At 35.3% G+C, this 12,592-nt stretch overlaps 1 protein-coding gene across 1 annotated transcript in view; it reads left to right on the top strand.

Annotated features, from left to right (window-relative positions):
• ATL1 (atlastin GTPase 1) overlaps positions 1-11,876 on the top strand; it is a 62,162-nt gene extending 50,286 nt beyond the window's left edge. Inside the window, 5 exon segments of the mRNA XM_060096240.1 lie at positions 3,836-3,963; positions 5,111-5,167; positions 5,971-6,042; positions 7,658-8,089; positions 11,200-11,876. Of these exon segments, the coding sequence (XP_059952223.1) occupies positions 3,836-3,963; positions 5,111-5,167; positions 5,971-6,042; positions 7,658-8,089; positions 11,200-11,310 (800 nt within the window). The 3' untranslated portion in view covers positions 11,311-11,876.
• The last annotated feature ends 716 nt before the right edge of the window (positions 11,877-12,592 follow it).

The raw sequence follows: 12,592 nt of genomic DNA, 5'->3' as shown, positions 1-12,592 counted from the left end.
CTTAGTCTGATTACAAAAATGTCATTTTAGCCATTGGGTTTATGGCTGCTAGTTTCGTTTATCCACTGATGTGAGGCTGATGATTGGAAATTTTCAGGAGGATTGGGAATCCCGGGCTCAGGCTAGAGTACCTCCTTGGTGAACTATGGGATGCTATAGGTACTGAATACGTACACTGAGAAAATAGGCTAAATCCTGCATTCACCTGGGAGGCAGTAACCCTCGCCCTTTCTCCTAGGTTCCTGCTCACCTCTGTATTGAGAAATGCTCCTTAATATCTTCCTTTTTAATTTTCCTTATTTACATGAAAAAGGAAAATAGATGCCTGTATTATTGGAATGTTTGTGTTAAGTTATATAATTAGAGATAGAAATATTGCATAGTACTGAAGTGAAGCTCTTTAAAACTGTTGCTAAAGAATTTAATTATACATCATTAAAAACTTCAGTAATAATGAAATCCTCTTCTGGATGAGGACCAGTTTCTTAAAAAACCAAAAGCACCAGAGTGTTTTTCAAACCAATAGCATGTAATTATCTCTTAAACAGAGGCATGACTAATGTTTAAAGATTCCAAAGCAACTCAAATTGTTAAAAAAAAAAAAACGGAGGGGGGGCAGTGGGAGGTGGAGGCAGGGGTCTGCAGAAGCAGAAGCTAATCTTGCCTAATAATCACCAGGTCTTTAGATATTTGCTTTGCAGTTGATACAAGGTGGTACAAAGACATTTCTGACTTTTTTACTTGTAAGCCTAGCATTGAGTATACCACTGAGTTTGGGCATGTGCTTAATTTACTGTGGCCTTTCTGCATTGTGCCAGGGGTGATGAGACAGTGACATAACAAGCTCTGAAGCACAGTTGTTCTCAAAGGGCTTTGAAATTACTTTTTAAAAGGATAACATAACATTGTGTCCAGTTTTATGGAACTGGCAAGTTTGAAAAGCAAACCTATTTTTTTCCCCATGTATCCATGGCGTTTATTCTCAGATACCTTATATTTCACTATGGCAGCTAATATCATAAATAGAACCCCCAATTTCTCAATCATCAGCATTGTTTTTATACATGTTTTAAATTGTCTCTTCTTTATACAACAGAACAGACAGCTGTAGTCACATATTAATGCATGGATTCCAGGATCCTACAATTTCGCTGTCACTTATGAATTCCAACCCACTAGTGAGCACACAGACCTCTTGATACTGTGCAATTACCTAATGGCTTCAATGTGTTTTGAATAAGTTACATAAAGAGAGGACTCCCACAAGGCCTTTCTTTCTTCTGTGGGGTTGGAGAGCCATAAACAGGCAGAGCAGGGGCAGGCCTTCAACAATAGTCCTTTACTGGGACAAAAAAGTACTCTGCCTTGTTTCATTCCATAGTACATAGCTACAGTTCTTAAATTAATGGGTACAGCTTGTAATGAAAGAGCTCAGGGAGAGAGTTTAAGACAAATCATGCAGATATAAATTGTACTTTTTAATAGATTTGTTCTCCATCAAATTTTACTCACATGTCTAAACATATATTGACTCATACAGTTGGTTTACATTTACCCATACGTTGCAAGTTTACCAAAGTGGCTAGCCTGAGAGAAAGAGAAATGAAAGGCAGCTTCAGTTGCCCATCAAATTTCCATTTTAATTGAGGCTTTATAGGACTGCTGCTAAATCCTTCTGTGTGCCCAAATGTTCTACTTTGCCTCAGTGTTTCTTTGGGCAGTTTTGAAAGTCTGCTATCTACATTGGTTTTCCATCCTGAATCTTACAACGTGGTGTTATTTCTATCCAGGATGTCTTGTCTGCTGGCCATGCTGTTCTCCAGAGGGCTGGCATCTGAGTGGTTGCCTCTGGGGAAGAAATGTCTTTGAATAAACAATTGTGCAAAACTTCTTTGACGATAGTTTCTCACATACTCTTTCAGCACACTTGTAGAAATAGACTATGGCTAATGCTATCTTCAGAACACATTTTTAATCCAAATGTATGGTGCGACACTGGTTACTTTGATGATAATTAACACAGTTGCTGGTGCATTAGATACACAGGTTATATCTTATTCCATTAACAATTTTATAAGGAAATTTTGGGGGGGAGTGGAATTTAAGTACATTTTTTTTTTTTTTTTCGGTACGAGGGCCTCTCACTGTTATGGCCTCTCCCGTTGCGGAGCACAGGCTCTGGATGCTCAGGGTCAGCGGCCATGGCTCACGGGCCCCGCCGCTCCGCGGCATGTGGGGTCTTCCCGGACGGGGGCACGAACCCGTGCCCCCTGCATTGGCAGGCAGACTCTCAACCAGTGCGCCACCAGGGAAGCCCCTTAAGTGCATGTTTTGAAGGTGATTTTAAAGTGGTTTTATAAGGAGAAATCTTTTTGTTTTATACAGAAATTCAGGAAGAATTCATATATTCTAGATATATAGTAATATTCTACTAATGTTGAAAAAAAGCATAAAATCATATAGCAAAAAAGAAAACTGTTAGCATCAGTGAATACGAATACATAGTAGGCAACAAAAAACAACAAAGGAACATAGCAACATAATACAAATACCAGTATTTCAGTGAAAATTGGTAACTAAAAGCAAACCACAATAATAAATACATTTGAATAAACCTATACTAATACAGAGCACAATTATCAGTAAAAATTGGTACAGTGCAAACAGAAAAATAAATTTGAATAAACTCCTGTCCAAGTCCTCATGAAATATGGACACAAATTTAAAAGCTGTACAAAACATGAAGCAAAAAAGTTGGAAGAATTTCCAGTGTCATGCTCATACATGTCATAAAAGCAGTAAGCAAGAGAAGAAAACCATAAATTCTTATGTAAACTAGTATTTCAGTGTATGTTGGGGTCATAATAACAAGCAGGGAACATGCAAACACAATCATAACGTTTGAATCTTTATCCTTAAGACCTCAGCAGTCACCAATCCCAAAGCCTGAAAACGCAGTGACTCTGCTGAAATTCAGATTTCAAAAAATTATAGGCAGTTACTGCATTTTCTTAGATACCAAGTCTCTGGACATATCTTGGTTTTTATGTAGTTTTCTATATGTTTTGAAATAACGATTTAAAAAATTATTGCTGTGTTCAAAAGACCTCTGAAGATCTGTTTTCCGTATTACTGTGCTAAATCTGTAATGTTAAGTTTGAACCTAATGCTATAAAATGGGTTATGGGCAATCAGTTGTACCAAATAACTCAGACTACCTCTGATCCACTAGCTACGAGGCCTCCATTGCCTTTTTCAATGTTATTTTGTGTTGCTGCGTTTCACTACTAGAGGCAGCAGCAGCAGCATCACTGTCTTTTTGAACTTGAGCCGTAGTTACCACACCTTACCCACTTCTATACACTTGTCCTAAGGTGGGCACACTAAATACAGAACAACTTTTGGATACATTTTCTGGAGGGAATACATCTTATAAAGCAGTAAATATCCACCCTTTCCCCCTTTATGACCCTATATATATAAAACCATGAACCATGAACAGGACTTAAAGGCATCAGAATACATGAACTGGTTATGTGAATGGGGTGTAAAACATTTGTATAGCATTTAATATCAAGAAAGCTATTTTGTAGGTGGAAGACAAGATAAATAAGTAATTGGAGTGAAGATAAGAAAGATCAGCCATAGGCGTTTGGGCGAGGAGTATCATTCACCCTGAGAAAAGTGGGTTTCAGGAGTAATTTAGATGATGGGGAAGTAAGTAATAGCTTTATCACTGGGGAAGAAACAGAGGAAATCAAAGGATGTTTTATTTTATGGCATGGAGGACTGGATAGGATTTTTTAAATAATGATGAATTTGCTTTTACTTGTAGAAATAGATGAAGAATTCATCAAAAACTTGAAAATACTCATTCCTTGGCTACTTAGTCCTGAGAGCCTAGACATTAAAGAGATCAATGGGAACAAAATCACCTGCCGAGGTCTGGTGGAGTACTTCAAGGTATCACTCTCATTTCTAGAGAATTTGTGAGTACTTAGATTTGACATGTTTGGGAATGCAGTTCCTGTTTTAAACAACAAAAAATTATAGACTTTGTAATATAGGGGCAAAGGCATGAGGAATATACAGAAATGATTTTTAAAAAGATTAGACTCCCAAGAGGAGCTTGCTTTCTGAAATTATTTTTTGAGAAAACTCCTTGAGGTAACTTTACTATTGCCTTTCATCTTGAGGGAAATATATTTTGAAACATAAATGTATCCAGGAGTTGGAAAAGTCTGTCTCTTTTTGGGGAAGGAGGTGTTTCCCAGGGTTCATACCACTTAGTCTTCCGTCATGACCTATACTGAATTTCACCTTCATTCTGAAGATTTTCCCTAACAGGCTATACTTTGCCTTCCTACTGGAGAAAATTCTTCCACACTTCCTGCTCTCCGCACCAAGGGCCAATTTGAAGTGGAACTATTTTAATTTGCATTTACCTATTTACCTCAGGGAGCCCCAAATATAACACTTTTTTTTTGTAACCAACACACATATATAGTGGATTTCAGTTACCAATGTAATTTTTGGATTGATGCTCCAAGGACTAAAATATCAATTTTTAAAATCCACGTTTTGTCATTTAAAATGTGGTTGTATATCTCCTGTGTGATTATTTACCTTCACCACTCTCAGCAATAAATGACATGTTATTTATCTAAAATTTGAATTCTTGCTGTGCATAAAACACTGTGGGCGAGCTTAGAATTTAGTAGGAGACTCAGGGCCCTTGAACAGATCTGTTCCATAAAGCTTGTGGCAACAGCAGGTACAAATTCCTGTGAGTAACTGAAAAAGAAATGTTACTCCTAGCAGAGGGATCTGAGAAAGTTTTAAAGGAGGTGGTATCGAGTTAAGCCTTTAAGAAGGGTGGGATTGGCAAGTGGAGATGCGTGAAGAGGACCTTTCAGGAAAAGGGAAAAAGAATTAAGAAAGAGGGAATTAAAATATGAGAAAGAGATAACAGTTCCTGAAACTATCAAGACCTTATTTATTTTTTTGAACCGTCAAGACCTTAAACCTTAGAATACAATTTAACAGGCTTAGAGAAATATTGAATGCAATTACTTGAACATGAGTCTTTTTTTTTCTTTTTTTTTTTTAGGCTTATATAAAGATCTATCAAGGTGAAGAATTACCACATCCCAAATCCATGTTACAGGTATTTATTCATCAGGAGGCTTGACATTCTAAAACATACTGTTACTAAAGCTAAGCTAACGATATGCTCCAATCTGGCTGTTGGAAATCACCAAATAAAAATAGTAGATGGAATGACTTATTGGAAGATTATTTTTCTAGTAACTACCCATTTGTGTGTTCATCTAAACATTTTCACACACACATATAGCAGCCTCACTTATGCTGAGATAACAAGAGTCTGCATTGTCTTTGTACTAAATTTGTTTAGAGAAGACTCAGACTGTGGTTTAGATTCACACATGTAACAAGAAGTAGAAAAGCAGGTTCTAAACAAGTGGCCTCTATACTTAGAAAAGGAAAAACTCACTTTTTCCATACTTATTTCTTAAATTTCTTAAGTTCTTGATGGTTTCTTTTTGTTATTAGTGATACACTGTTCTATCAGTAATCCTTAAAGTTGACATACTTTTATATATATTAGTATATATAAAATGTACTATATATTATTTCCCATGTGTTTGGATTTATAGATCTCCCCCATATTTGGTGAAAGGCTTAAAAATATTTATAATGAGGAATAATCTTCTAAATGAAAATTCATTTTAGAACTGTGGTTTATTGAGTAAACTATATGCATTTTGAAGTTTTAATTTTACTAATTTTAAAAGATGTAGTAGAAATATTTCAACACTTTTCAAATTATGTGATGACCTTGGGTTCTTGCATATTTCTTGAACATAATGCTCATATATGAAAACTGCCTGTGGAAGTTTAATAAAATATGAATTCCATTTTACATCATATTTTGTACTTTGTCCAAAGGCCACAGCAGAAGCTAATAATTTAGCAGCCGTGGCAACTGCCAAGGATACATACAATAAAAAAATGGAAGAGGTAAGAATTAAATAGTATTTTAAATGATGTTTTAATTAATTGATTGATTGATTGATTGATTGATTTTTGGCTGCATGGGTCTTCGTTGCTGTGTGTGGGCTTTCTCTAGTTGCATCGAGTGGGGGCTGCTCTTCATTCTGGTGTGCGGGTTTCTCACTGCGGTGGCTTCTCCTGTTGCAGAGCAGAGGCTCTAGGTGCACAGGCTTCAGCAGTTGTGGCACGTAGGCTCAGTAGTTGTGGCTCGCGGGCTCTAGAGCACAGGCTCAGTAGTTGTGGCGCATGGGCTTAGTTGCTCCACAGCATGTGGGATCTTCCCGGACCAGGGCTCGAACCCATGTCCCCTGCATCCCCTGCATTGGCAGGCAGATTCTTAACCACTGTGCCACCAGGGAAGTCCCTTAAATGATGTTTCAAATAAAATCAGTATTTCTTCCATGAGCTCATTCTTTTTTCTTCCAAGTTACACTGTATACACATGCAGAACTGGCTTTGACTTACTCTTTCTCAAACTATGTGTATCACATTTTTTATGGTATTCCTAAAATATTTTAAAAACAAATCAAGAAGAGAACATGATGTATGCACAATTTAAATGTATTTTAAATGAATTATCTCTTTATAACACACACATTTTGTGGGGGTGGAGGGGTACAGATTTTCCCACTATAAGATCTAGTGGCTAAAATAACATATGCTACCCTCTCCACTATACCTCCCTACATTCCACAGTCCAATTTCTATCTTAAATATAAAAACCTGTTAGAAAAAAATAAACTGCAAGGACCAATATTTCTAAGTACTATATTTCCTCTTTTTAACATTCTGAATTAGGAGGCATCTAATGATTATGGTATCTACTAATGTGATGAGTTTTCCTTCCACTGAAAATGTTATAAAATCAAAATTGCATCCAAAATTGATAGAGTCTTAGAATCAAGGGAAATATAGTATATGGAATGGTGTTTACAGCATAATTAAAGGGGAAGTGGAATGAGAGTCTCCTGAAGTGAATGGTATAGGTAACTGAGATTTCCCATGTAACTTTTGAAAAAAAAGTTGAAAATTTGGTCCAAGAACATTTAATATGCTTCCATTTAGTCTCTTGAAGAAAATACCGAATGGGCTCCAAACAAAAATCAGTGAAACTGCTGAAGGAAATGTTTTTCACAGTTTTACTTTAGGGCTTTATAGCATTGCTCATTGTTTTAAATTAAACTTCATTTGGTCAAAATTAGTTCAGTGTAGTTAGAATAAATTTCCTACAGGAACTTGACTGTAAGTATTCTTAAATTTGGATTCATTCTATGAATGAACTGAGTTTGCAGTTCACCTCCTCATCTTGAGGAAATTGGATTAAGTCATGGATATTCCTTCCCATGTCGAAAAGAGAATAAAAATTAAGAAAGGATTTATATAAGTCACCTATAAAGTACCAGTCCCACTTATAATCCTGACTGATAGAAATGGAGTATGGAAAGATGTGGGTTGACAAAACATAATGCAGGCTCCTTCTATTAGTAATGTGTTCTAACAAATTCAACTAGCTAAGTGCAAAATTGTGATACAGTTGCTAGTTGTACTGTGCACTGCGTGAATACTTCTCTATCCGATACAGATCTGTGGTGGTGACAAACCGTTTCTGGCCCCTAATGACCTGCAGACGAAACATCTGGAACTTAAGGAAGAATCTGTGAAGCTATTCCGAGGGGTGAAGAAGATGGGTGGGGAGGAATTTAGCCGGCGTTACCTGCAACAGTTGGAGAGTGAAATAGATGAACTTTACATCCAGTACATCAAGCACAATGACAGCAAAAATATCTTCCATGCAGCTCGTACCCCAGCCACACTGTTTGTTGTCATCTTTATCACATATGTGATTGCTGGTGTGACTGGATTCATTGGTTTGGACATCATAGCTAGCCTATGCAATATGATAATGGGACTGACCCTTATTACTCTGTGCACCTGGGCATACATACGGTACTCTGGAGAATACCGAGAGCTGGGTGCTGTAATAGACCAAGTGGCTGCAGCCTTGTGGGACCAGGTAGGAACACTTAACTCTCTTCAACTAAATGCAGCACACATTTGAATGCTATCTATGTTCCAGACACTATGTTAGATGTTGTAAATATACAGGTGAACAGGAGACTTGGGCCCCGGTCTTCAAGAACTTTAGAATCTGTCAACAGATACAAACAGCTAACTATAATATAACATGTACACAACTGTTTTCCAGTCAACATTTCAATATTTTTCAAACATACGTGGATTAGGTAGTTTTCACTTTTTCTTATCCTAAAAGTTAAAGCTGTTAAGTGAGAAAACACAATCAGGTTTTTATTTAGCTGATTGTGATTAGATTATGTGTTGATTACTTCATACTTACAACCTATCATTTGACTAGCACTGGCTTTGTTAGGAGCATATATAAACCACCATCTGAAGTCATACCACTGTCTCTTTTAGTAAAACCCCTAAACACAGTATCTGATCACTTCACATTGTCTCTATTTGAACTTTACATTTGTACCAGGCCCTGGCATGAGTCCACGTCAACCTCTGGATCAGCTGCTTATGGGTCAGTTGTCCTTTATGTCCAATTAACCAACCCAGGGTCACCATGGTCCACTGTTCAAATAATTGAGTATGGATAGGGGAGACAATTATAAACACACCTAGAATAATAATCAACTCACTATGTCATTCTGGAAGTGTCTTCAGTTAAATTTAGGGGAATTTAGTGAAGCTAAAGTTGAGATTCTTCATAAAAGTTTGGAGTTAAGAATATTTATGGTCTCCAGGCAGCAAGTAATAGCTACAGTTCTCCCAGCATTAAGAGTGTAATTATACATACTCTTTAAAAGAGAATTGTAACTGATGGATTTGCCATGTGTCTTTGAAGAATCTAGTTGAGATAAATAAATGGTAACAGTATGGGAAAAGAATGAATTAAAATTGGATCCTCTGAGCCACTGCCTTAAATAGCCCTTCAACCTCAAAAGATGAAGAGAGGCTATTTGAGGTAAATCCCAAAGCCCACCTAGAATATGATGCTGAAACCTGTGAATAGAATTGGGTTCTTCAAAAGATTCACATTAAATATGTAATCTAAACTGAAAAAATCTGCAGGGTTATTTGTTCTTAAATGCTCACAAATTACTACTGTAAACAAAGTTGATTATCATAATGCTATTAATGAAGCAGGATATATACTTTTCTTTTCTCCCTTTTAAACTGCCTTTGCCACAGGGAAGTACAAATGAGGTAAGTTAAATTTTTTCTTAAATTAGGAGCACATATTTATAAACATAATGATATTCTTATTTTATAAACCAAGTAGCCATTGAAGGATATCTCAATGTACATTAAAAAATCTTTGGTGACTACAGCTCCTATGTGCTTCTAGCATTTACAATTTTAATTGTGAATTTTGGCAATGGTTTTAAAATATTTAACTTATTCTGGACATGATATATTTTATCTGCATATGAAACGTAAGAATTGATTATCATGAATATTTTATGTTTTGTTTCCTGAATGTTTAGAAAATTTCAAAATTCTTAAGCTCCAACATTGGGCATTTTGCTCTACTGCAGAGTGAAACAAGTACAGTTATGAATCTTCAGGAAACTTAACTACTGGAGAGTAAATGGAGCTACAATCTTTAGAAGTTGTTTTTAACTTTGGCTTCTGAGTGAGTTACCTACACCACTTTAAGCAGGTTCCAGACCAGTATACAGTGTAACTTTCCTGTAAATTAGTGTTCATTTCTCCCACTGCACATGTACAAAACTCTGTATCTGAGGAAAAATCTAAGCTTCTAAGAAGGAATCACTTGTTACATAAGAAAAATTATCTCTGTGGAATCATTTAGGTCATTATCTTCAGGAAGCAAAACTGATCTTCAACAACTACAGAGACAGCACATAATTCCTCAGTTTCTGCTATTATATATAACTAGATTATGTCCTCCAATTAAATACCAAGGATACATTTAATATTTACAAGTCATAAGGAATTATTTCATGTAAGATTCAGTAAAATGAATTCACTAAAAAGGTAAAAACAAATGTCAACTTTGTAAATCAAGCCTTAAGAAAAAAATCTAAGCTTTTAAGAGAACATGGATTAAACTGAATGTGTTAGTCATAATACAGTAGAACTAAGGTTGCACCAGTATGCATTCATAGAATTGATGATGGTACAATTCAGACTTAAAATCAAAAGAAAGTAGCCATGCAGACTCAAAAAGATAAAAATGAATGGAATTTCCTGGGAATTGATTACTATTTAAGGATATCAAGCTTTTATCCAACTTTTAAAAATATTCAGACTTTTTACAGACTTCAGAATTACATCAGATAAACTGGCCTTAACTGAGTGTTCATTATGTGAAAGTCAGAGAAGGTAATGAATCTTAGACACTAGCTGAGGGGAAAGAAAAGAACATAAAAATATTTATGGACACTTACATAAAGCAATAAAAATTCCTATGATTCAAACACTCTTAAACAGACAACAATGACAGAGGTAGTTTTAATGAAGACTCTCTGAGGTAATGTTTCTGAATAACGTTTTGTAAGATATGAACTAATTAATGGAAATAAGGCAAGAGGGCATGTTTGAGAGAGCCCAGTGTGGCAGGGGAGAGGGTAACACACATGCTTATCTGCATGACCATATCAGGAAATCATGGAGAATAAAAGTGGTCCCTTTTTGAAAAACCTATCAGGAAGCTCCAATAGCAAGTGGTCTACCTATGTATAATAAAGTAGCTATTGGCAGTCAGAAGTTATGAGCTCCTATAATTCCTCTAAAAGTAATAATATTCACAGTATGAGTTTTCAACACACCCCTGGGGCACAGTGGTTAGGAAGCTCTGCTCCAAAAGGTGGGAAAGGTAAAAGAAAATGCAGTCTGAGGATAGAACATTTACCATGAAGATCGACCCACACATTGGACAGCTGAAAATACTTTTGCGTTCTAAGATATTAGCTATTAATGTATATCTCATACAGATTAAATGATATAAGGATTCCAAATTTAGCATGCTAAATTTGATATCGTACCATAAACTAATTACACTAAAAAGGAAAACATTTATATCTGTGTATTTAATACAATGTTTTATAATCTTGATTCTTTTATTTCTAGGCTTTATACAAGCTTTATAGTGCAGCAGCAACCCACAGACATCTGTATCATCAAGCTTTTCCTGCACCAAAGTCAGAATCTACTGAACAATCAGAAAAGAAGAAAATTTAATCCAAAATTTCAAAACTACAGGTGTGCATGACCAAATTGTCAGTTAAATATTGTTTTACATCTCCATGCAAACATTCAAAGTGCTTCCATCAGAACAGGGTAAAATACCAAGCACCTCTGAAGATTGCAAAATGGTTTAGTTCCTTTATTTCAGTGTTTAATAAGCAGATGTATGTATGCATGGTTTTATTTTGTTAACATGTACAATTTCCTGATTTTGTCTTCAAATATGCTGTTATAATTTAAAGAATTTGTCTATTTATGATAACAGTACATGTGTTCTGCTTGAATTTACTAAATTCTACTACCGGGTTATAGTTAAACCATGTAGTAATATTACTCCACATTTGGATATGCTCATTTAATTTCTACAGAAGAATTTTTAAATTATTTCACATGGCCATTTGTTAAAACATAGCATCATAACTCAATAGGCTTGATTCAATCTATACCATCTTACATATACCATTAGCTCTTATTATAAAGGACATATGAGAGCTTTTCAGTTGCTTTATCAAAAACTATATATTGCTTTTCTATCATGATTTAATATAGAATATAAACCTCTTGATCAAAAATGCACAAAAATCACTTTGTATATGTATTTGAGTTTCACTGCATTGTATATTTTTTCATTTGGTACACAAAGAAATGTATTCATCATAGGTTTATTCTTTTAACATGTGAACTATTATTAAAGTTTACTCTGGTTCCCAATGTTAAAAACAACTGAATTTGGAAATGTTTGGGAGGTGATGATATAGAATGATGAAGATTTCTATCTCTTTTTTTAAATTCAAAATGCATTTTCTTTAACGTTGACACCATTACAAATTTAGGTTTCCATTTTAAGGAATGTACACTAAGCCCTTTTAGGTATCTTCCAGTTCTTTTAAACCAGTGATTCTATATTGTTTTTCTAATTACTAGAATCTGTAGTGGAATTTCATTGAGCTTACTTTCTAGAGGAAAAAAAGTGTGGTAATGAAAAAAAAGTAATGCCTCTTATCTGGGAGCTCTAAAACAGAGTAATTTCTAACTTTCTTAGAAATGGCTAAGCTTTAATTAAATAAAATGGTAATATTTAGTAAGGAGTAAAGAATGATTAAAACAGAAGAGTGTGTGAGTTCATAAGATATTTAAGCTCACATCTTAGGGAAGTCTGATCACATGCCCTGCAAAATAACTTTTCCCACTGATAACATTCCACTAGTCTATTTTCATTTTGGAATACCCCTTTCATTATACTGCTTCCTTTGCCTATGGGCCTCTGAATGGAAAA

This window comes from Mesoplodon densirostris, chromosome 4 (assembly GCF_025265405.1).
Source record: "Mesoplodon densirostris isolate mMesDen1 chromosome 4, mMesDen1 primary haplotype, whole genome shotgun sequence".
Lineage (NCBI taxonomy): Eukaryota > Metazoa > Chordata > Mammalia > Artiodactyla > Ziphiidae > Mesoplodon > Mesoplodon densirostris.
The sequence above is the reverse complement of the archived record's forward strand: the minus strand, read 5'-3'. Positions and strand labels throughout refer to the sequence as shown.